This window comes from Malus domestica, chromosome 07 (assembly GCF_042453785.1).
Source record: "Malus domestica chromosome 07, GDT2T_hap1".
Classification (NCBI taxonomy): Eukaryota; Viridiplantae; Streptophyta; class Magnoliopsida; order Rosales; family Rosaceae; genus Malus; species Malus domestica.
This window is the reverse complement of record NC_091667.1, coordinates 22,141,301-22,167,420: the sequence shown is the minus strand read 5'-3', so window position 1 is coordinate 22,167,420 and position 26,120 is coordinate 22,141,301. Positions and strand designations below refer to the sequence as shown.

The following is a 26,120-nucleotide window of genomic DNA, read 5'->3' as shown; positions in this document are numbered from 1 at the left end:
CCATGGCTTCTAAAGTAGGCTTGAATTGGGTTTCTGTAGATTTGAGACAGGCCCTGCAGTGATTGAGACTCCGATCTCACGGTGACTGAGACTCTGATCGACGCGAGAGGACTCGACGTGGTTATAGCGATCTGATTCGGGGTCTGGGTCGGAAGCCCGTTTGGCGGATGCGGGTCGGCGGTAGCGGCTGTGGTTGTTGGCAGTGGCGTTCTTAGTCCCCCGTTTCAAGAATATGAATGGGAAGTTGTGCAGCGGTGGCTTTACTGGCACTGTCGCCATTATTCCTTAAAATCACCAGAGACAAGATCAGATACACGTCCTTCTTTTGCAAGAACTGAACCGAGAATGCCTGCGCCCACAAGGATGGTGAGCTTACCGAGAGGGAGAGCAGCCATCGACTCTGATTATATTTAGGTATCGTCTCACGGAGACTAAATTGCAGAGTGACAAGGCATTGAAGCTCCTCCTCCTTTCGATATCACAAAACTGGTCAATTGTTTGACAAGAAATCAAAAATTTTCTCTCTTTCCGAATTCCGGGTGTTTCTCTCTCTTCCACTCTCTTTCTCTCTCCTCCGCTCTCTCTTTCTCTCTCTCTTTCTCTCTCTAGAGCAAAGAGAAAGTGGTGACTGTTTGTGAGAAGAGACAGGAGTCACAGAAGGCGTCGAATTTGGAGCCATTGCTATTGTCTCTCTCTCCTCCTCTTCTTTGTTCTTTCTTGTTGTCGTTGGGTTTTCTGAACACGAACCCAAAACCCAAAAAGCAATGACCTTTATCTTCCCTGTGGGCTTGTGAGGAGTCTTTGAGATTTGGATCTTTTCTGTTTCTGGGTTTTTTGTGATTTTGCAGATTCACGGTGGAGATTAAAAAATGAAAGAGAACCGACACAACTTTTCGTATCGATTCCCACAGATGGCGCCAAATGTTGATACACAAAACTGGAGGTCTTGGAACAACGTAAATCCGATCGTGAATCTGCAAACAATGCCTATGAATCCAATTTTAGTCATTGAGCCGTTTGATTGTTGGGGTATTGATTTTATGGGTCTGTTTCCTGTTTCTTTCATATATCTATAAATTTTAGTAGGTGTTGACTATGTTTCAAAATGGGTCGAGGTCGTTCCATGTCAGAAAAATGATCACACAACTGTTTTGCGTTTTTTAAAAGAAAACATTTTTTCTCGATTTGGAACACCTCGAGCTATTATCAGTAATGGGGGTAAACACTTTTGTAATAAACCATTTGAAGCTTTGATGAAAAAATATGATATTACTCACAAAGCGGCTACCCCTTATCACCCCTAAACAAGTGGCCAAGTTGAGCTTGCCAATCGGGAGATAAAACAAATTTTAGAAAAAACGGTTAGCCCAAATCGCAAAGATTGGTCTATCCGACTAACCGATGCGTTATGGGCTTATCGTACAGCTTTTAAAACCTGGCTTGGTATGTCTCCCTATAGACTAGTTTATGGGAAACCTTGTCACTTGCCTGTGGAACTGGAACACAAAGCCTACTAGGCTATTAAGATGTTCAATTTTAACTTGGATGCTACTGGTTTGAATAGAAAACTTCAATTGAATGAATTGGCTGAAATTACGAATGAGGCTTATGAAAGTTCTAAAATTTACAAGGAACGAATGAAAGTTTTCCATGATAGAAATATTTTGAGAAAAACTTTTGAGCCTTTGCCTAAAGTACTCTTGTACAATTCGAGGTTGCATTTGTTTCCTGGTAAAATTCGTTCTAGATGGACAGGTCCTTATGTCGTGAAAAGAGTTTTTCCTTTCGGAGCTGTGGAGGTCGAGGATCCAACGAATGGTAATGTATTTAAAGTTAATGGTCAGCAGCTTAAGCCCTTTTTGGAAAGTATTGCCTTGCAGGATGAGACCATTGGTTTGGAGGATCCTGTTTATCAGAACTGATTTCTTTACTCTAGCCCATATTTTCTTTTATTTTTCTGTTTCGTTTGTTTTATTTCTTTTTCAGTTTATTAATGTGTCACCGACCAGTTGCTGGAAGAATTTCAAATCCTTCTTAGACCTTCATGTGTATTCTTTCCTGAGTCTTTTTCTTCATTTAAATTGCGTGTCTTTCTTGCTTCTTATTCTTATGAATATTAACATTGAGGACAATGTCAATTTTAAGTTGGGGGGAGTAGAAGCATATTTTACTTGCTTTTGGTGACATATTGAGTTGTTTTTCATTTTATTTTTTATTTTATGTAATTTTCATCCCTTTTAAAGTTTAAAAATAAAATAAAATAAAGTCCAATAAAAAAAACAAAAAAAGAAATATGCATTTTTCTTACTGTTTTTAAATAGATTTTTGTTAGTTTCTCAACCCAATGATCAGATTGAATTAAATTTCATATTGTAATTAAGGAAATAGTGAGCATGTTTTAAGTGAGATGCTTTATTCTCTTATTAGCTCTCTCCCTTTTCGATTATTCTTGGAAAAGCAATGCACATAGCCATCTTGATGTGAAACTAATGCATGATTTAAATATTAATATGTGAATCTAGTGATCTTATGTAGCCTTGTGAGTTTTTGAGCCTATATGATTGAAACATTATACATCAATCACTTTTTATTCTTGTGCGTATGATCTCACAATCACATGTATCTCTAGAACTTGCTTTAAACCTTTCGAACATATTTCAATGCATGTGATAACTTGAAAATGAAGAAGGCATTTAGGATATCCACCATGGCCAAACAAGCTACTATCCCTGATACATTATCCCTTAGATAACCATTTGAGCCTAAATAAGCATGTTCTTTCATGACCCATGCTCTCCTTACCCATAAAGCTTAAATACTATATCCTACCTCAGTCTATGGAAGTTTGTAGAGCGGAAAGATCTTGAAAGGAAAGGAGTATATGTGTTTCGTATCTAAGCTGGCTCTTGTTTATACTATTTCTCTTAAAAAATAAAAAAATAAAAAAAAAGGAAAACAAAAACAATCTTGCTGAAATGAAGTCTGAGACCCAACACAATGAAATTTGGTCTCTAATAGTGAAAAATGTTCAAGATATTGGTGGAGCCACTGAGGATTCAAGTGACTTTGCAGTCAATTCTTTTCATCATGTGCTCTACTAATTTTCATAGGCTCTTTGTTTTCCCATTCTTTTTTCTTCCTTTTAACCTTAACCACAAGCCCTATTACAACCTTAATAAAGACATTTGATTCAAGTAGTCACATGATATTGATAGTGAGTAGGTGGACAAGCAAGCATATGGCGGCATGTTTTTATGAGATCACTTGAGTGTGACACATTAACGCATAAATATTGAGTGCATGAGTGTAAATCTATGAGAGACTCACTTGTTCTCATATTGAGATTTAAAGAAGCTTAGGATCACATTGTTATGGCTATTTCACACACTACACTCCAAGGATATTTGAGAAATTATTGCTAATACTAGAATATTGTGGATTCGCTTGCTTTATGCTTATTAAGGTTCTTGATTACTATGTACACTTGAATAAAATGCTTTGAGGGTTATGTAGGGGAAACTGATTTTTCCATGTGACTTTTTGTTTTTGGTTTGGTGCTAGAGTATGTTTTCAGTTGCTTGAATTGCTAGAGACTAGCAATAAGCTAGTTGGGGGGTGTGATAATTATTCAAAAGTGCATGACTAATGCACTTTGATTATACTCGTTACATGTTTTTCTCTAGTAATTTATCAAATTTGTGTTTTATCATGTATAACTGGTCAAATAGATTTTATATCTAATTTGTTTTAATTTTTGACTGATGGTATATTAATGTTAATGTGCAAGACTATGAGAATGTTGCAAGGCAATTAAAGGGTGAGGCACAAGACAATAAATTGGTGATTAACTCTATGTCGGTTACCGAAAAGAAATGAAGAAAGGAGAAGGCAAAGAAGAAGAAAAAGAAACAGCCAGCCATTACCATATCAATATGGCATTAAGGCTTATCAATGACCATTATTCAAGAGGTTTATGGGGTTGGCTACGGCAATCTCAATATAACCATTCCCATTTTTATGTTTTTGAGGGGCAGTTTTGTTCTTTCGTAACCTAGAGTTTCTTATTTTTCTATATTGTTACATGGAGAACTTATCTCCCTAGCTAAGGCTAGGAGGAAAACCTTCAACTACTATGTGGTTTTATTAGTTTGATTCGAATTGCGGTATCAACAATAAACTCTTGTTATTGGTTTGTTCAAATTAATATCTAGTTTTTCTCTATTTGACGATTGATGAATGTTTGTTAATATTCATAGGTTCAATCATGTTTTTCCTATGGTTTAGTTTCAGCATTCATGCTTTTGTGAATTAAGATAAATTAGTATATATCTAGTAATTTCGACGGAAGTATTTCTTAATAGCTTGCGCTGGAGGTACAGGTTATGCTTGGAATTCTTCCTATAAGGAATTCTACTGAGTTTATTGGGAACAACCATATTTAGAGTTTGTATAATTTTGTGTGTGTTTTAATACAATTATAATTGCCATATCATCCGATCGGGTGCATTGTATGTTGCATCTTTATTGAGTTATAAAAAGAATCAAATTAATGAAATTACATATGTACGTTGAATGTGGAACTCTAATGTCTTAGTGCTCTTAAATGATTGGATTTTCTTTTTAAAAATTATATCTTATTCAATATTGTTCTTTGTCAGTCTTGATAATTCTGCATTCTTTTTCAACGCTCTTTGAGGAATACGACACTCAGATTTCGAGTTTATACTGCTTCGTGACACCTGCACTTGGGTTTAGCAAACAACATTTTAAGATTCATACAACTTCTCACTTAATAAGCAGAGTGATATTCAATTTATACTTTATTATTATACGTATTAGATGTATCAAGTTTGACTCACATAACGACAGAAATAAAATTGTCGCTAACATTTGTTTGTTGTGAATGGACTAAATCCCCCGTTGTAAAAAAAAGAATATATTAAATTTTTTGTTTTTTCTTGTTGCCAGTAACTTGGCATAATTAGTGGGATATCAAAAGTTAACGGAACGGTAAAATTTCATAAAAAAATTAACGGAACAGAGAAATTTCGCAAGATAATGTTAGAGAGATCAAACTTTTTAAAATAAATTTACAAATTAAATGATGTAGTTGTAGATGATTGGATTATTAAGTGTCGATTAATGTACTTGTTTCTTATTCATGATACATCGTTTGATTTGCAATTTAGTTTAAAAAATTTGATCTCCTTAACATTACCATTTCGTAGTTATCACATATATAAAGGCTGGTTTAGCATTGATATGCTTTTAAAAAAACTGTTTTTCCTGTGCTGTGAGAATGAATATGAAATAAAATAATAAAGTATTTGGTAAACATTTGTAAAAATACTTTTGAAAAAAATAAAAGCAGTATGATAGCGATTGAAATGGTTCACCCACGAAGCTTCCTGGAAGTTGCCATGGCAGTGCCTTCACTAACGCCATATATCCCCCATCTCTTCCTCTATGCTTCCCATCTTTTCCTTTCTTTCTCCTCCTTTTTCACCAATATCTTCTCTCTCTCTCTACAACTTCTTCCCCCATTTGGGTTTTCATCTTCAATCATGAAGTTCATCAATATTAGCTCCAAAAATCTCAGTCCGAAACGCCTCTTCCGATCTAAGAAGGACCGGTACGCCGTGTCCAGCTCCGAGCCGCCATCGTTCGGGTCCGGAACGGATTTTTCCTCGTCTTCTTCTTCTTCCTCAGACTCAATTCACAAGCCCGGGGCCGGCGGTGTCACCACGCCCACCAGCGTTTTGGCCGAAAGATCGGGTGACTGGTCCGAGTTTTCGGCTGATCTGCAGCTGGACATGGCCAAAGCGTTTAAGCTTATAGACCGGGACAACGACGGAGTGGTGTCGAGGAAAGAACTCGAGGCACTTCTGTGCCAGCTCGGGAACAACCCGCCGAGTCAAGAGGAGGTGACGTTGATGCTGAGCGAGGTGGACCGAGACGGCAGCGGTTCGATAACCCTTGAGGCTTTATTGAACCAGGTCGGACCGGTTTCCGGTCCACCTGCCGACTCGGAGCTGCGCGATGCGTTCGAAGTATTTGACACGGATAACGACGGCAAAATATCGGCGGAGGAACTTTTGAGGGTTTTCACGGCTATTGGGGACGAACGGTGCACGTTAGAGGAGTGCCGGCGCATGATAGCCGAGGTGGATAAAAACGGGGATGGGTTCGTGTGCTTTGAGGAGTTTGTTCATATGATGGAGCTGCAGAGATGAAGTTGCTTCTGATGTTTGGCGAGTCATAAAAGTCTTGATTTTCTTTTTCTTTTTTTCTTTTAATTTTGATTGGGATAATGGATGTATAGTTTTTAGGAGTGGAATTTTTTTCCCTTCTTAGACCATCTCCAACCCTTGGGCTAAAAGCTAAATTTTTTAGCCCGAAAAATTTAGCTTTTAGCCCAGAAACATCTTTTCTGCTCCAACCCTTATACCATAAAATTTTAGCCCGAAATTATTAAAGAATGAAATTAGCCTAAATTTTTTTCTTAAATCAATTTTTTTTTAAAAATAAATATGTAGATTATTGTAAATTAATTTTATGAACATTTTAATCTAAAAAAATTTAAATTCCGATAAACATTTCGCATTTAGCCCGGGGGAAAGCTGGGGGGTATTTGGCCCAGAAATAGCATTTGGCATTTAGCCTAAAATTTTAGCATGGGTTGGAGAGTGTTTTGGGGGGTAATTTGGGGGGTAATTTGACTTTTAGCCCAGGATTGGAGATGGTCTTATTACCATCTTCTTTCATTCTTCTCTTATGCTTCTCTTTTTGTCTTATTCTCGTATAAAAAATTTAAATATGACGTAATCACAACTCTTTAAATATGAAAGAATGAAAGGGAGAGAGGTTTGGAATGGAAAGAATCCTACACCTGTTTTTAAGGATGTCTTGAAAAGATTGAGGTAAATTGGTAGTTGTTAGGCATTAAAATCGATGGAGACCGAATTTATACCAGGTCATGTAAGAATAATGGTGCGCAAATTGCGGTGAAGCAAAATCTAAGAACCAAATGATGATTTATAGGGTTATTTATTAACAAAAAAAATAATGAAAAAAACTTGAAAATTTTAAATTTTAACGAAAATGATAAAAAAGTATTGTAAGTAAATAGTATAATTATTGATTTTTTTTAGAGTAAAATGTAATTTTTTGTTAAAATAAATAATATCAGAAACTTTCCGTTAAAGTTCTTTAAAAAAAATTAATGAAGGGATCCAATGAATTTATGAAATTGTTAGAAAATGGAATTTATTTTCTTAAAATCTCCATATAAAATTTTCAAGGAATTAGGTTTTTTAAGCTGAAGTAAATCTGTATGTTTGTTATAAATAGGCAAAAGTTGAGAAATAACATTAGCTAAGAGCGATGACGTAGTGATGCAAAATATCACACTTACAAAAGTATTGCAGATATTTGAAAATGAGGGATACTAAGAGTATTATATTTTTTCCTTTTCTCTTTTTGATGTTCCCTTACATTGAACAACCGAAGTGCTCTATTTATAGAGCCACCTCAACGAAAACTTACAAAACTTACCATTCACATGTGATATTTTACTATACACATTACTATACACATGTGATACTTAACTATACACATGTGGACAATCCACTATTTACAACACTTCCTTTTGGATGCCCACATATCAGTATCAGTTACCTCGTTAAAACCTTGCTTGGAAAAACCCAACGGGAAAAAACCATAGCAAAGGAAAAAGAGTACAACTTTACCTGGATAGTGTTGAGCATGCTTATGTTGCCTCGTTAAAACCTTGATAGGAAAAACCTAGTGGGAAAAATCCTAATCGAAGGAAAAAGAGTACCACATGCATGTATCATGAATGCTCCCCCTGAATTGTATCTCCCCCTGATTTCGCATTCTTCAAATTTGTAAGCCGACATAATCCGATTCCCTGCACTAACTTCTAAAATGTGCACTTTGGTAGAGATTTGGTGAACAAGTCTGGTAAATTTTCATTTGAACGGATTTGTCTAACTTCAATAACTTTACCCTTCTAAAGCTCATGTGCACTGAAAAACCATGGAAATATGTGTTTAGTCTTATCACCTTTGATGAATCCTTCATTCATCTGGGCGACACAGGCTGCATTATCTTCATGGATGACAGTTGGAGTGTCTATCTTTGAAGGTAGACCATATGAATTCCGGATGTGATGGGTCATTGATCTTAACCAAGAACATTCACGACTTGCTTCATGTAAAGCAATTATTTCCGAGTGATTGAAAGATGTAGCAACTAGCGTTTGCTTCGTTGATCGCCATGAAATTGCAGTATCTCCATTAGTGAACACGTATCCATTTTGTGAGCAGGCTTTATGCGAATCAGAGAGAAAACCAGCATCTGCATATCCAACAAGGATCTGATCATTTGTGGGCTTGTCTGAGTAGAAGAAACCCATATCTGTTGTCCCACGAAGGTATCGTAGAACATCTTTGACTCCCTTCCAATGACAAATTGTTAGAGCAGAGCTGTACCTGGCTAACAAGTTAACTGAAAAAGCTATATCTGGTCTACTACATTGTGCTAAATACAATAAAGCACCTATTGCGCTCAAATATGGTACTTCTGGATCAAGGACCAATTCATCATCTTCTTTTGGATGGAATGGATCTTTCTTAATGTCCAAAGAACAAACGACCATTGGGGTGCTAAGTGGATAAGCCTTGTCCATGCCAAATCGCTTCAGTATCTTTTCAATGTAAGCTGATTGATGGACCAAAATTCCATTAGCACAATGCTCGATCTGCAGGCCGAGACAATATTTTGTTTTCCTAAGGTCTTTCATTTCAAATTCACTTTTTCGATATTCAGCAGTTTTATTGAGCTCTTCAAGGGTTCCAACTAGGTTCATATCATCGACGTATACTGCCACTATAGCAAATCCAATATTTGATTTCTTAATGAACACACAAGGGCAGATGACATTGTTGGCATATCCTTCTTTAATCAAATACTCACTAAGACGATTATACCACATTCGCCCAGATTGTTTCAGCCCATATAGTGATCGCCTTAATTTGATTGAGAACATACCTCGTGGTTTGTTAGTGGCTTCAAGCAACTTAAGTCATTCTGGGACTTTCATATATATGTCTGTATTTAATTCTCCATATAGATACGCGGTGATGACATTCATAAGTCGCATCTCAAGTTTTTCTGAAATCACCAAACTTATTAAGTAATGGAACATAATTGCGTCCATTATAGGAGAGTATGTCTCTTCATAATCAATTCCATGTCTTTGTAAAAAATCTTGTGCAACAAGTCGTGCTTTATATCTTGCAATCTCGGTTTTTCTCGTTGCGTTTCCTTGTGAATACTCATTTGTAACCTACGGGGTTCACACCAAGCGGGGCTTGGACTACTGGTCCAAAAACACTTCGTCTTTCCAAGGAATTTAATTCTCCCTAAATTGCATCTTTCCACTTAGGCCAATATTGTCTCTGTCTGCATTCATCAACAGAGCGGGACTCAATATCATCACTTAATATAATTTCAGTGGCTATTGCAAATGTAAACATGTCGTCCATGATTATTGCATTTTGATCCCACAATTCATTAGTACATGCATAATTTATGGATATTTCTTTGCTTTCATGTACTTCTGTCTCTTCAAGGACAGGTGTCTTATCAAGGACATTTTCTTTTTCTAGAAGTACAGAATCATGAACTGTGGATTTATCATTCAATTTCTTTTATTGAATGATATCATTTGGGTTCAACTGTGCCCTCATCTTTCTCTTTCGAGGGGCTGAATCTTTTGAACCTGGGGGTCTACCATGCTTCAGGCGTGCACTAGATGAATCATTCGCTGCCATTTTATTTTGTCCAGTAGGGACATCAATTCTTGCAGGTGCGTTTGCAGCTGGTATATGTGACTTTGTCACTTTCGAAGCATCATTAAATGCATCTAGCATTTGATTAGCAATACCTTGAAGATGAACGATCTTTTTCACTTCATTTTCACATTGAGTGCTTCATGGATCAAAATGAGATAAGTTGGGAACAACCCATGTTAGCTCTTGTCGTTCTTCTGGAACGATCTTTTCTCTCCCTAACGACAAGGAAAACTGTCTCATCAAAATGACAATCAGCAAAACGAGCTGTAAACATATCACCAATCAAAGGTTCGAAATATCTAATGATAGATGGTGAATCAAAACCCACATAAATTCCCAGTCTGCGCTGAGGTCCCATTTTAGTTCATTGTGGTGGTGCAATAGGCACATAAACAGCACAACCAAAAACTCGTAAATATGAAATATTTGGCTGATGTCTAAACATAAGTCGTAATGATGAGTATTGGTGGTTGGCTATGGGTCTCAGTCGAACCAATAATGCTGCATGTAAGATGGCATGTCCCCATATAGAGACTGGCAATTTCGTTTTCATGAGCAAAGTGCGGCTATTAATTGAAGCCGCTTGATAAATGCCTCTGCTAAACCATTTTGGGTATGGACACGAGGAACAGGATGTTCAACATCAATGCCCAGTGCCATGCAGTAATCATCAAAAGTTTGAGACGTAAATTCACCAACGTTATCAAGTCGGATTGGCTTAATGGGATGATCTGGGAACTGTGCTCGCAACTTAATTATATGAGCAAGAAGTCTCACAAAAGCTACATTTCAAGTAGACAATAGGCAAACATGTGACCATCGAGTAGATGCATCAACCAAAACCATAAAATATCGAAATGGTCCACAAGGTGGTTAAATAGGTCCACAAATATCCCCTTGAATTCTTTGCAAAAATGATGGGGATTCATCATCAACCTTTAGTTTTGATGGTCTAATTACCAACTTCCCTTGGGAACAAGCCTTGCAAGGGTTATCATTTGAGACATCAATATGTCTGCTCAATAATGGATGTCCAATAGAGTTGGTAATTATTCTACGCATCATGGTAGATCCTGGATGACCTAGACGGTCAAGCCGAAGCATGTAAACCTTTGAATCAATGAACTTATGGTTCATGACAGTATATGCCTCAACTGTCTTTATGTATGTAAAATATAATCCACTCGATAAACCATGCAACTTCTCCAATATACGCTTCTAGGTATCATTGGAGGTAATGCATAAATATTCCACATTTTATACTCTTTTCGTTTCAATGTGGTATCCATTTAAACGTATGTCTTTAAAACTTAACAAATTTCCAATGGATCGAGTAGCATATAATGCATTCTTTATGGACAATATTGTTCCATTTGGTAACATAATCTGGGTTTTTCCTGAGCCTTCAATTACATCTGATTGTCCTGATATTGTTGTTACCTTTACTTTTGCAAGTACCAAATTCAAGAAATACTTTCAATCTTGAAGTATTGAATGCGTGGTTGCGCTGTTGCAAGACAAAGGTCTCTACCATTACTCTTGTTTTGAGAATAACCATAATTTTTATCCATGATCTCTGAGTAAAGAAAAAGCAGTTTATTCATACTGGAATACTACTTTTATTGAATTGAAAATGCGAACATTAAACCACAAGTACAAATAACAAGAGTACATTAAACATAATAATTCAATCGGACTCATAAACTTCATTCCCTCTTTCATTAATAAAGTCTTTAGCATCCAGGTGGGTTGTGTTTAACTGTCCTGATAAATTGGTCACTGGATAAGGGGTTTCCATTAGTTGATCCTGGTCGAAAAAATTGATCTCGACACCCTTCTCCTTGAATGAGCCTTGATACAGGTCCACCAGATGCTTTGGGGTGCGACAAGTACGCGCCCAATGATCATTGCCACCACACATATGGCAAACTCCTTTAGGATTTCTAGGAGTGTTCATATGAGTTTTTCCTTTCTGGCGATTTGCATTTTTAAAGCTCGGGCCTGGATTATGCCTTGGAACCTGATTGTGAAACTGGACACCATGGTTCTTGCCTTTCCCATTCCACCGGCCTCGCTTGTCGCCACGTCTTCATTTGTAATTATTTCCATGGGAGGATATGGTATTCCTTTCAAGAGAAGCAGCATTCACTTCTGGGAACGATGCTGATCCAGTAGGTCGGGAATTATGGTTTTTCATCAGGAGCTCATTGTTCTGTTCTGCTACCAGGAGCACATATATCAGTTGGTTGTATTCAGTGAAGCCTCACGTTCTATACTGCTGCTGCAGGAGCATGTTAGAGGCATGGAATGTGCTGAAAGTATTTTCCAATAACATCTCCTCAGTAATAGTATCCCCACAGAGCTTTATCTGAGAGGTAATTCTGAACAACACCGAATTGTACTCAGCCGCTGACTTGAAATCTTGGATCCTTAGGTGAGTCCAGTCATAGCGAGCTCTTAGAAGAATCACCGTTGTCTGGTGATTGTATATCTTCAACCGTTAAGTACTCGCTCTTTAGTGCCTCATCAAGATGGCGACGAATAAAAATCATGGTCTTTGCCCGATCTTAAGAGGATGAGCTGCTATCTTCCCTAATGGTATCTCCAAGATTCGCTGCTTCCAGATGGATCTTGGTATCCAGTACCCAGGTAAGGTAATTATTTCCAGTAATGTCCAGGGCAGCAAAATCATGCTTTGCCAAGTTTGCCATTTTCTTTTCTGAAAAAAAAATGAGGTGTGTAAGAACTTGCAATAATATGTGTTCTGAAGGAATATATTGTTAGAACTTCTGGTTCTTACAAATTTTTTATCTTCAGGCCAAAATGTTAAGTACTCGAAACTTGAGGCTCGAGATTTACATGATTAATGAGAAGAGCAATTGTACCGCACCATTCTCATCGAAACAAGTATAGGATAGACGATTATTCCACACCACTTTAAACAACAGGAAAATTTAAATAGGTAGAGTAAGGTGGACGATTATACCGCACCACTTAAAATTGCGATAAAATTAAATATGTAAAGCAGGGTGGACGATTATACCGCACCACCTAAAATTGCGATAAAATTTAAATATGCAAAGCAAGGTGGACGATTATACCGCACCACCTAAAATTTGCAGTAAAATTAGATCTACAATCCAAGATAGGCGATGATACCGCACCATCTTGGATTGCATAAATAAACACTGGGTTAGTAGTCAAGAGTTGCACCAAACAAAAAATCAAAGATATAAGTAACTGTTAGGTTGAGAACTAGAAGTAAACATGGTCCAAACAGTTCTTCGCGAGTGTATATCCAGCAATTGAGGCAGAGGAAGCAGAAGAACAGCAAAAACCTTAGAGGAAACATTTTTTTTTCTTCTTTCGGTGAAGGGAAATGACAAATGATTAGAGAGTCGTGCTGATAACGTGTTATAAATAAGCAAAAGTACAGAAATAACCTTTGTTAAGAGCGAGGACGTAGTGGTGCAAAATAGGGATAGGGTGTAACTTATGGTTTAATGTGTGATTTAATGGATTAATTAGGCAATTAATCCATTAATTGGTTAATCAACACATTTTTGGAATAAATAATCAAAAGTACAGAAATAACATTTGTTAAGAGCGAGGACGTAGTGGTGCAAAATAGGGATAGGGTGTAACTTATGGTTTAATGTGTGATTTAATGGATTAATTAGGCAATTAATCCATTAATTGGTTAATCAACACATTTTTGGAATAAATATTTTGGGGGTTATGTAATTTATATGGGATGTTTTGAAGGTTATGAAATAATTACCTTGTGGAAAATATAGGATGAGGATGGATGAAATAACTTTGAGTTTGTTGCCTATTTTGGGCACTTTTGATTTGGTTGAAGGATGATTGCCCGCTACTCGCGCGTAGGAATCATGTTGTACCTCAAGGGTATTTTTGTCCTCTTTTGTCCAAAAATCCACGTGTCGCCTTGTGATTATTTTTGGCTCCACAAATGCCCCCACACCTGTTGGGCTGCTCGTAGGAAATGGCAACAGGTGTAGAGATCTTCTTGCTTTAGGAAACGTAGGACTGCTTCCTATTTTGATGTAGATTCCCTCTTTAATAGGAAATTAGGTTATTCTAGGAAAGGGAAATAAATTTCCCTCAAAGCCTATTTTAGTCCACCTTAAGTGGGTTATTAAATCAACTTTGGAGAGCGATTTATTCTACCCTACAAGAGAGAGAGCTTAGAGGATATGTGTTCCCCCTCATCTAGCAATCTTCTACATCTTGCCCATGCAAAGGACCGTCTTTCGTTGATTTCTTCGTCTTCTCTGTGCCGCACTGATGTAAAAAAAATTTAATTTTTTCTTGTCTTCTTCTTGGATAGTGCTATTGCGGAGCAGCTGTCGGGGTGGTGTAGCACGTCGGCTGGCAGGGGTCAGGAGTCAGCTCGGCATGGGCTGAGGAGGCGTCGTGGCAGGGGCCACTGCTTGGGCTGTTTGGCTTAGCCAAAGCTAAGGTCAACTTGTGCGGCCGGGGGCCACGAATTGTGGCACGGGGGCGTAGTGCTAGGCGAGCCACACAGCTCATGTCTTTTGGGCTCTTGGACCTTACTCGGTTGGCGACTGAAAGAAATAAGAAGGTCGTGGGCCTCATGAGTTGCTAGAATGCTAGGCATGTAGGCCTCCTGCCTGCTAGAATGCTGGGTTGAGCTCATCTGTTGTGTACAGTGAATGGCGTTGGCTGCTTAGTTCTTTTTTACAAGAGAAAGGTGGGCCGCTCTCGAAAGAAGAGGTAGAAAGAATTAAGACGAATACATTGGCTCGTTTAATCGCTATCGTGGAGCCTACTATGAATGAAAATAGAAAGAAGAGATCTTCCCTGCCTGCTCAAGAGATGCCAGTCGAGAAAAATTGAAGACTTCTTCCACTGCTCATGAGTGTCTGCCTGCTGCCAAGATGCTTGTGATTGACATAACTTTTTCCAATGGGAAGAAAAAATGAGATTGCTAGATCTGAGCCTGTGGTGTCTGCCATGTCAAGAATAGCTAGTACGATTACTGATAAGATTGCTCAGCATAAAGGTCCTGTCATGCCCCCAGTGTCGAAGTCTGTACCAAGATGTCTGTTGGGAGCTAAGTTCGATTCACCTTTGGAGAGGTTTGCTACTATGAATAGTGATAAGGTGGACTCTACTACTAAAGTGGCGCCCAAGCCCATTCCCTTTGCTGTTGAGACTGATTCGCCTGCTAGGAAGGAAAAGACTGCTCACGTGGACAGCTATGAGAAATCTACTAAGCCTGCTTCTGGGGAGGCTGCTGAGATCTGTGTGCTTTTGAAACTAGATCTACTTGAAGACATTGACGTTTATGCCAAGTTTGTTGATGGCAGTAGAAAGGTTGTTTTCCCAAGTTCCTTTGCGAAGCATACGACCTAATATAGAAGGACTGCTCTGCTTGCTATAATGCATATATAGCAAGGCTGCCAAGGAGGTAGTGAAAACTATGGCAGCTGAAGCTTATTCCTCAGCCGAGGAGATCAAGAGGTTGGATTTAGAGCTTATTGCTTTGAAGGGGTTTAATATTTCTGCCCCCACTTCTCTGTAGCTTAAGACCGTTCGCCAAGATATTGTTAACTTGAAGACTAAGCTTGACGCGATCCAAGTTAAGTATGAAAGTGCAGAGAAGGAGATTGGATGTTACATACCTCAGATTCAAGATCTTGAGTTTGCAGTTTCTGAGCTTCATTTCGCTGCTTATGCAAAGGATGAAGAGTCGATTACTGTTTATAATCAAGTGATCCACTTCAAGAAGGTCGTTGATAGGCTTGAACCCCAAGTGTTGGAACTTCAAGGTGTACTGAAGATCAATGAAAGTTCGAAAAATGAAGTGGATGAGCTGCAGCGCCTCCGTGTTGGTCTGCTTGAGAAGAATGAGCAGCTGAAGGGTGAGAATGATGGGCTTGAGGTTTCGAGACATTCTCTATTTCTCTAGAAGACTTGCTTGCTTTTACTTTTGTGGCTTCCATTGGTGAAGTAGTTGAAGAACTTAGTACCCAGGCTGGGGCAGCCGGGGGAGAAGCATCGGATGATGCCGCTGCTAAGAGCGTCGCGGCTGCTGAACGTAGGGCTGGGTTCAAAAAATCAAAAACCGAAAAAAATCGAAAACCAAACCAGACCAAGGCAAAAAAAAACCAAACCGAAACTCTCAAACCGAACCGAACCGAATCTAGCCAGTTCGGTTTTGATTTTTTAGGTTTGAAAACCAAACCGATATATATATAATTATTTTTTTCAATGTTTATAAATAGTTTAGTCATACAATTATGACAAAACAGAACCTATTGTGAAGTTAGTTTCAATGAAACTTTCCAAGCTAGTGGAGCACATGGGTTCGAATCCTCCTCATGCCTCCCGGATTTTGGAGATTTTTTTTTAAATTTTATGACCAAATCAACAAAACCTTAGCTCAACCACACATTTCCCTAGCGCAGCCACACTTATTCTATTTTCATTCCCCTCATCTCTCTCTCGTTCCCTGCCTCCAGACTTCCTCCATGTCCATTTCTCCATTCTTCTCAATAACCTACATCCTCCTTTCTATTCCAAGCTTCATATTTGTGAGACCCTCCATGTCCATGCCTCCAATTTCTCACTCTTCTCTCTCTCGTCCCCTCTTCTCTCTCAATCCCCTCTTCTCTCTCAGTCATCTCTCTGGCTCCAGCACTTATCCTTATGGCTGCGAGCATGCTGACCCTGCGGCATCCCCTCTTCACTCTCAATCAAAAGGTATTCAATTTTAGGGATTTAGGAACAATAACTTAGGGTTTTCTAGATTTAGGGATTTTGGGTTATTGATTTGCTGTTAGTGTATGATATTCAATATTTAGATTTTGTGTTATTTGTGAAGATGTGATAGAGTTTTCATTTCAGTTATGGAGATAAAAATGGGTGGAGATGCATAGAGGTGTGTACTGCAGATTATGTATTGGTTTTAGATTCAATAGATAGACAAAGAGCAAAGAAAGTATGGGTTGCTGATCATGCGTGGGGATGCAGATTATGTATCTGTGTTTGTTTCTTTCCATCTGATTCAATCCAAGTTTTTTTATTTTTTTTTATTGTGTTGGATAAAAGATTCATGCTCTGGCAAAAAAAAAATTAGCTTTTCTCTCTTCGTATTTTGCTGCATCAATAGCAGCCCACAAATCCTACAAACCCTAAATGAATATAATTGTTGTTGTGATTTGTAGATGAAGATAGTTGTTTGATCAATACCAATAACCAAATTTACCAAAAAAAATCATGGTAAAAACCGAACCGAAAAAAACCAAAACCTACAAGACCCGAACTGAAAAAAATTGAACTAAACCGAAATTTCAGATTGGTTTCTGATTCGACAAAAAACCGAACCGTTTCAAACCAACCCAGCCCTAGCTGAAGGTGTGGCGACCGAGTAGTCGTGGGATGTCCAAGCTACTGTAGTCTTCTAGGTAGCCTTTAGGATTTTATTTGTTTTTCCTTGTAGCTCTTATTTAGCTTGAACTCCTTCGGCTTTTGCTAATTGTTTATAAACATGCTTCTTTCGCTTTTCTTCATCTTCGCTTCTTTTGTTCATGCCCTAACTTTTAGGCTTGATAGACCAGTGGCAAACATGCTTCTTTTTTATAAGCAGACAAGCTCGCGTAATCTATGCAGCCGTAGGTGTTAGTGTAGAACTTTGCCAAGTTGTTAGCCATAAGGTTGGCAGCCAGATGCCTTACTTACAGAAGCAGACAAGTCTGCATAACCACTAGGTTGTTAACTTTGGCTTTCTCCAATTCCGTAGGTTGCATAGCAAGTATCACAACAGTTTAGGACTTGGTGTAGGTTGTTCCGCGCTTGACAGAGGTGAAGCTTATCGACTACGTAGCATGTCGGCAGTGGATAAAACTTCGTATATGCGCGCTAGCTTGTTTAACCTTTCACAAGAATGTGCGGTTGTATAAGTCTAGCGCAACTTTACTACTCGAAGGGCAAGCCATAGGCAGTCTTCCAGAAACCATAGGCTACCTTAGTGCACTCGGTAACTGATAGGATTAAAAGCACACCACAAAAGTAGCACACAAATGTCCTATTTATTTTCCTTATTAACACTAAGATTTTTCAATTGTAGCATATGAAAATAAGGGTCTTTCCCGCAAAAGATTGATTTATCTAACTACTTAAAATGTTACAAAAACTGGTTGCTGTCCCTACTGACCAGCCACCGAAAAATAATTATTAGACCGACTTACAGTTATCTAAATTATACGAAATTTTATATGAAGATACTAGACACACAGAGCTACACTTCTACAAATTTTTGGGATTTTTAGAGTTGATTTGCTATTTAAATTAAATTGAACAAAAACAAGACAGAAACATATATTAAGTAAATCACAAATTAAGAAAAACGAGTTAGGGGTATTGCTATCCACCACCAAATAATCATGCAAACATGTTATGTTTCATTCAAATTTCTTTTATTTCTGGATGAAGATGCTCAAGTTGGCTCAATGTTAGAACTCAACCTATTACTCTTTCTTACGTAGTATGTTAAGAGAATGGCATTTTCAACTTAACTTAGTCCCTAGCATGCAATCTAGAATGGCATGTTCATAGATTTAACAAGTAGAAATCATTAAGAACAAAAAGAGTTTGAGTCATCACAAGGCATCGTAAGTACTAGCGTTGTCTTACTTATCCTAGAAATTGGTTCACATGTTAATCGCAATTAACAAGTACTACTCTAGAACATATGTAGGTCCTCATTCGACAAGGGCAGGCACACACATATTCATAGCATTAGAATCCTAGATATGCTTACTAAGTATGCATCCATAGAAAACAAATAAAGAATTCATCAATGAGACAAGTAGTGAACCAATTTTCATCCATTCATAAAAGTAATTCAAACGAAATGTCATAACAAACTTGCAATCATATTCGGGGCTTCAAAACAGCCTTTAACTTCTAAAAATTTAGTTACACATAGTTCTCAAATTAAACCAAAAGAAAGACATGAGTTTGAGAAGATAAAACCAAAAGAAGAGAATGTCAAGATTTCCTCATTCCTTTCCTTCCTTCCCCAACGCAGCTGCCTTGTCCTCTTTCTTTTCTATTTTTTCTCCCCTTTTTCTTCTTTTTTTTACACTACAACCTGCAACCTCTTTCCCCTTTCTATATATCTTTTTTTTTCCTACTGCAACCTGCAGCCTCTGTTGTTATGCTTGCTACCCCACGTTTTTTTTCCATCACTCACCAAACTTAATAGCCACTTTATTGTCATAAAAGAGAGGAAATGGAAATACAATTTTAACTCCTTGCTAGCCTCTTAGTATTTCACCTGCCATAACCTTTATGTCATTTAATCCTCCACTTAATCCTCATCTTTATTTTCATTTCCTCTTATATTTGAATAGGTATCAGCTGGCTTGTTCTTGGCTGCATCAGTTTTATTGGGTTTATTGCTTTCATTGCAGTTACAAACTGCCCAGCGTCTTGGAAACCTTTCAGTATTAAAACGGCCATAACTTCTTCTAGAAAAATGATATTAAAAATCCGTGAAATGCTCCAGAAAATAGACATCCGTAGCTTTCCAAGAATATAAGGCTCATTCTCTAATTCATTCTGAGCTGTTTGCAACTTGCTTCCAAAGTCAGCTGATCTGCACAGGCAGTTTTGACGAATTTGTTACTTAATATCCAACTTGTGCTATTTTTCTTTTCTTTGCTTGACAAATCCTAGAAAACACAAAAACAATGTAAATAACTCAAAAATATAAGGAACTAACTAAGAAAAGACAAGTGAATTTGATGTAAAATATATATAAATATGAGCTTATCAGTAACAGCTTTAGGGTTCCAAGGTAGCCGTCTGTAGGGCGTACTGCGTAATGTGCCCCCTCCGTTTCTAGGGCCCAGTTCCCCATGGATTAGGCCAAGAGACCCAAAATCCTTCAGTTAGCTAAGCCTTGAAAAGACCATTATGGCTACTTCCAGGAATCCCAGCGCAAGCCATCGTGCATCTAGTTATACACTCGTCTTAGAGAGCTGACCCATATGGGTGTCGGGGAATTGATTTACCCTCTCGCACTAGAGAGCAATTAGTTTACCCTCTCGTATTGGAGAGCATGGTTGGTCCATCGGGGGCCGTAATTCATGCGATGAGTCCGTAAGAAGGGCACAGTCTTCTTTTGAAGTGCCGGAGTGATCAGTTGTTGTAAGCATGCAGCTGAGCCAAGTTGTGATTACTTCTGAATTCCTCATTGAAAAACGAGTGAAACGAATGAAAACTTAGCTGTAAGGTAGGAACTGCATAACAACTGGATAGTCCTCAGCTTGTGAGGTACCCGTCGAGCTTCTTGAGTCTTCGAGCTTTGATGTAGTAGGGGGTCACACATGGTACTTCTTCATATTGTAGGCCCTCCACTACTTTTTTATCTTTTTATCGTTTCATGGTGGCGAGGGTGTAATTACTCTTGCCGCCTACTCTACTGATCTTGTACGGACCTTCCCATATGAGATCTTTTTGTACCATACTTGACCAATCCCGAAACTATTGAGCACCGATCAACGTTATACCATTAAGGACCCAGAAGAGTTTCCCTCCAACCAGGAGGCCAATCACAGCACGACACGTGTCGACATCAAAAGCCAATCATAGCACGACACATGTCAACATCAGAAGCCACTCAAAACACGACACGTGTCAATGTCAGAATGAAACTAGAAACTCTCTTCTATAAATAGAGATCATTCTCTCACAATATTTCCTAATGTCATTTGTACTAAATCATTCACTAGTACTCACTAAGAGAAAGCTTGAACCTATGTACTTGTGTAAACCCTTCAAAATTAATGAGAACTCCTCTACTCCGTGGACGTAGCCAATCTGGATGAACCACGTACATCTTATGTTTGCTTCCCTGTCTTTATCCATTTGCATACTTATCCACACTAGTGACCGGACCAATCTAGCGAAGGTCACAAACTTGACATTTTATGTTGTACCAAAGTCCTCACTGATTTTGTGCATCAACATTTGGCGCCGTCTGTGGGAATCTAATACTTATTCCCACTCTCTTCAGCTTTGTTAAGCTGGTTTCCACCATTCGTACACTCTCTTTTGACCAGGCATCCATTTCCAACATATGGAGCGAAGGAAGCCACAACACACAGAATGACACCCATTTTGCACCTGGTGCGAAGCAACGAAAGAAGGAACAAAAGAAGTTTTCTCTTCAGGCTAAAGTCGATGAGCTGGAGGCTCAGAACAACAAGATAGTGATGAAGAATAAGATCATCCAAGAGCAGTATGAGAAGGTCTCGAGATGCTCCACGAGGCTAAATATACTAAAACACACGAGCTCATCACCCATGTGGAAGTTAACCATCAACTGGGTGCCCCCCAACATGGAGGGTCATTTGCCCTCGACCTGGGTATTATTGCTGAGGAGCGAGCTGCTCATCGAAATTGCGACCAACATGAGACTTCTCTTAACCCAGCTGCTTCGACCTGAAGCATGAGGAGTGGAGGAAGACACCTCCTTACAGAAGGAATGGAATGATCGAAAGTCGTCTTTTGCGACTGTCGATACTTCCTAAAGCAATGTCGAGACGATCTCATTCATGTAAGCTCGAAGATCAATAACCCAAGGGTCTCTAAAAGACTCGATCCCCTTCCATGTCCCAAACCGGCTACCAATTTGGGGAAGGGGCAACAAGTCCTAGAAAAACACGAAGGTATATGGGACTCAGAGATGTTCCAACAGACATTCCTTAGAAGTCAGTATGGCGAGTCTAGGGAAAAATCACATGTTCTTGATCAAACCTTCCTACTTCCAAGAGGAGATGGAGATTTACGAAAGAAAACTCTAGTGGTACATGACTCCATTCAGGACCCTCTTGTCCTACAGCTTCTTAAGGAAGTAAACAAGTTGAAGGCCGAACGACAAGCTGAGATACTTAATTGGAACCAACCTAGGCCTGGCCCTCTTACAAGGAGGATCCTCGACACCCCTTCCAAGCAAAGACAAAATAAAAGCTTGGCTTGCAACTCTATATTGGAAATGAGGACTCGATTGAACACCTAAACCTCTTTAAGTCCACCATGGCATATCGGATGCACACCGACGAAGATCGATGTCTTCTCTTCCCCTCCACCCTCTCTGGCGGAGCTCTAAACTGGTATTGTCGTCTTCCACCTGAGACGGTAGACTCATTTGAAGAATTGAGGAAACTATTTGTTTCTTAACACATTTTCCAGACCGATCGCTTGCACTCTACGGATGACTTGTACACTATTCGCCAGAAGCCAGACGAGTCATTACGTATGTATGCTGGCCGCTTCAGCCATGAGTATTCCCGTTATGCCAAGGCAGACGACAAAACTACCCTCAAAGCTTTCACAGCATGCCTACATAATTGTTTCTTTAAGTACATGATCAATGCCAACATTTGGAACACTTACTCTGAGATGATGGCACAAGCTTACAACCATGCCTCCGTTGAGGCAATGACATATCAAGGGAAACCCCCCACAGCCACCCCTTATCAGCAAGTAGGGAGTGGAAGCCAGATACAACCAAATGAGAAGACCTCGACCTTCCAAACGGCAGTGATGCCTCTTCATGCCTTATTTAATACTTCGCCAAGTCAATAGACATATCAATCTTAGGGCAAAAGGAAATATTTCCATCCTCACCAGTGACATTTTAGTAAAATGAGTAAGGGACACTATCGCGATAACCAAGGGTATCGCAATGATAATGCCTGCCCCCAGGCTATAAACATAGTGGGCCAAACACGTGTCAGGACAGGCCCTAGCCCGAGGTATGAGACATACACACCTTTGAACGCCACATGCGTGGCCATTTACCCCAGCATAGCACACCTGATACCAAAGCCAATGTCGAGGCAGTCAGGTTACAAGCCCACGAAGAACACGGGCACATTTTGCTGCTACCACGAACATAACGGCCATGACGACGAGAAGTGTATCACCCTTCGTGATCATATTGAAGCTTTGGCGCATGAAGGAAAAATTGATCGATTCCTCCTTCACCTTTCAAGGGATAACTGTAACCAACGCCAAGTGAATGTGATATATTCCACAAGCGGCGGCACACCCATATCTGAATCTTCGAATAGGACCATGAAAAACAGCGAACGAGCTTTAAGGCTGGCCACCAAGTGTTTCACGTGAAAGACATCAGAGGAGGCAAGTATTAAAAGCCTAACTGGGATCCAATATGTTTCTACCCTAAGGAAGAAAAAGGTATCATCTACCCTCACAATGACCTACTGATCGTGGAGGCTCACATAGCTAACTTTGAAGTAAGACTAATCTTGGTAGACACGGGGACTTTGGTCAATATCATGTTTGCTGAAGCTTTCAGGGCATTTAATGTAGCTAAACATTTGCTCGATCACTCGATTTCTCCTCTGATAAGCTTTTTCGGTGATATTGTGCAACCTATCGGGAGCATACACTTACCTTTCACCATTGGTACTGGCCCTTACACAACTACTATTACCACTAACTTCCTGGTAGTTGATTGCCTAACGGCATACAATGTCATCTTTGGACGCACAGGCATCAATGATCTCAAGGCCATGGTATCCACACATATGTTGTAGATGAAATTTCTAACCCCCTAAGGCAATGGTTACATCAGAGGAGATCAACTTAGTGAACGATCATGTTACAACACTTCGGTCAAGCAACAACACCTGCCTGTGCCCAAGGAAACCTTTTCTATACATGACCAAGTCATAAAGACCAGCCCGAACGAAGCCAACTTGGATCTTCACGGTGGCAACAGTCAACCTGACGATCCTTGAGATGACTCTTTCACCCAACAAGCACAACCCACTGAAGAGCTGGAAAAGGTTTCTATATTAAAAGATTATTCAGATCGCATAGTGAAGATTGGCACCACCTTGTCATTACCCATTTGGTTGGCATTCATCTCTTTTTTGCAAGAGAACACTGAGGTCTTTGCCTGGTTATACGAGGACATTCCAGGCATCTTTCCCGATATCATATGTTTTCACTTGAGTATTGACCCCAAGACCAAGCCGGTGAGACAGAAATGAAGATCTTATGACGCTGAACGATACGAAGCAATGAAGGCGGAAGTTGAAAAACTCAAAGGCATAGGCTTCGTCCGTGAAGTCAATTACCCAACTTGGGTAGCAAATGTGGTCCTTGTTAAGAAAAATCCGACCAAAGAAAGTCTCTTGCTCCAAAAGGTCTTGTGGAGAATGTGTGTCGACTACACCAACCTAAACAAAGGATGCCCAAATGATAGCTTTCCTCTTCCTCTCATTGACAGACTTATAGACTCTACGGTAGGGTGTGAACTTTTTAGCTTCATGGATGCTTACTCAGGATACAACCAAATCCTCATGAACCCTCTAGACCAAAAACACACAGCCTTCATTACTGGCAGGGGACGATATTGCTATAAAGTCATGCTCTTCGGCCTAAAGAATGCAGGAGCGACTTATCAGAGACTAGTCAATTCAATGTTTGCCGAGCAGATTGGGAAGAGCATGAAAGTTTACATTGATGATATGCTAGTTAAGAGCAAACATGCTGACCAACACATCGCTAACCTATCTGAAACTTTCACCATTCTGAAGAGGTATCGAATGAGGTTGAACCCCAACAAATGTGCCTTCGACGTAGGCTCTGGAAAATTCTTAGGCTTCATGATAAGCTAACGAGACATTGAGGCTAATCCCGAGAAGATCGAAATAATCCTCAACATGAAGGAATCGGTAACTTCAAAAGACATTCAGAGCCTTACTGGCAAGGTGGCAGCCTTAACTAGGTTCATCTCTAAAGCCACAGACATATGTGCTCCTTTCTTCAAAGCTCTTAAGGGAAGTAAGAAGTACATTAAATGGACTAATGAATATGTCGAGGCATTCAAGAACCTCAAAGACTACATGAGTAAAGCCCTTCTACTCTCCAAACCTGAGGTTGGTGACATTTTCATTATCTATCTATCGGTATTGGCTTCAGCAGTAAATTCCGTTCTCATTCGAAATGATGTTAATGTCGAACGGCCTGTCTACTACGCTAGCAAGGCCTTACAATATGTAGAGACACGATACTCCAACATTGAGAAATTGGCCCTAACATTGGTCATGTCTGCTCGAAAACTTTGCCTTTACTTCCAAGCACACTCCATCATCGTGCTTACCAATCATCCTCATCGACAGATACTCCAAAGTCCTGACACTTCAGGGCGAATGATAAAATGGGCGATAACATTAGGTGAGTTTGACATCTCCTACCAACCAAAGCCAGCTAAGAAAGGCCAAGCAGTGGCAGACTTCATCGCCGACTTTACATATCATGTTGACATTGTTTTTACGCCTAAAGAAGTGGTTTCATTACCCTCGGAAGCTTAGAAAATATAACCAACAGCCCCAGCATGGAGTCTATATGTTGATGGCTCGTCCAACTAACAGGGTTGTGGAACAGGACTAATCCTTATGACCTCTGACAAAGTGGCAATGGAGTATGCTCTTCATTTCAAATTCAAGGCGTCAAACAATAAGGCCGAATATGAAGCCCTCCTAGCAAGCTTACGTTTGGCCAAACACATTGGGGTTAAACGAATTGATATCTTCAGTGACTCCCAATTAGTGGTTAACCAGGTCACCAACAACTTTAACGCTAAGGATAGCTTCTTGGCAGCATATCTAGCACAAACACAATTGTTGCTCAAGCACTTCCACTACCAGATCACCCAAATTCCTCGAACGGCAAACAGTCATGCAGGTGCTTTGGTTAGCCTCGCCTCAGCGGTGGAAGACAAGATTAGGAGAAAAATTCAAGTCGAATTGTTGGCAGCACCAAGCACCATGGCTGCGGAAATGTGCAACTTACAACAGGGGGATAGTTGAATTACCACGATTTATAGATTCCTTGCTTATGGCACCCTTCCAAATGACAAAGTCTAAGCTAGGCAGATTCGATACCCGTTACTTGATCATTAATGACCAACTCTACAAGCGGGGTTTTAACCTACCATACCTAAGATGCCTTACGCCCACAGATGCGAAAACTGTCCTTTGGGAAATACATGAATGAGTCTGCGGAAATCATGCTAGATCTCGATCCCTAGCACACAAGGTTTTTCGCTAAGGATATTACTGGCCAACACTCCACCAAGATGCCATCAGAATATCCCGCTCATGTGATAAGTGTCAACACAACGTAACTATTCCTCACTCCCCTCCT

General features: G+C 39.4%; 2 protein-coding genes across 2 annotated transcripts; one reads left to right on the top strand and one right to left on the bottom strand.

Moving 5' to 3' along the window:
- Positions 1-5,298: 5,298 nt before the first annotated feature.
- On the top strand, positions 5,299-6,494 carry LOC103439316 (probable calcium-binding protein CML36). Its single transcript, XM_008377859.4, has one exon. It carries the CDS (start codon positions 5,373-5,375, stop codon positions 6,231-6,233), a length of 861 nt encoding a protein of 286 aa, XP_008376081.3. The 5' UTR covers positions 5,299-5,372; the 3' UTR covers positions 6,234-6,494.
- A 1,538-nt stretch (positions 6,495-8,032) lies between these two features.
- Positions 8,033-8,680, bottom strand: LOC139197766 (secreted RxLR effector protein 161-like). The gene has a single exon (XM_070825725.1). It carries the CDS (start codon positions 8,678-8,680, stop codon positions 8,033-8,035), a length of 648 nt encoding a protein of 215 aa, XP_070681826.1.
- Positions 8,681-26,120: the final 17,440 nt, after the last annotated feature.

What these genes read in the sequence shown, in the direction of transcription:
- LOC103439316 (XM_008377859.4), top strand. Translation starts at nt 5,373, where the DNA reads ATGATAGCGATTGAAATGGTTCACCCACGAAGCTTCCTGGAAGTTGCC.
- LOC139197766 (XM_070825725.1), bottom strand. Translation starts at nt 8,680, where the DNA reads ATGGTCGTTTGTTCTTTGGACATTAAGAAAGATCCATTCCATCCAAAA.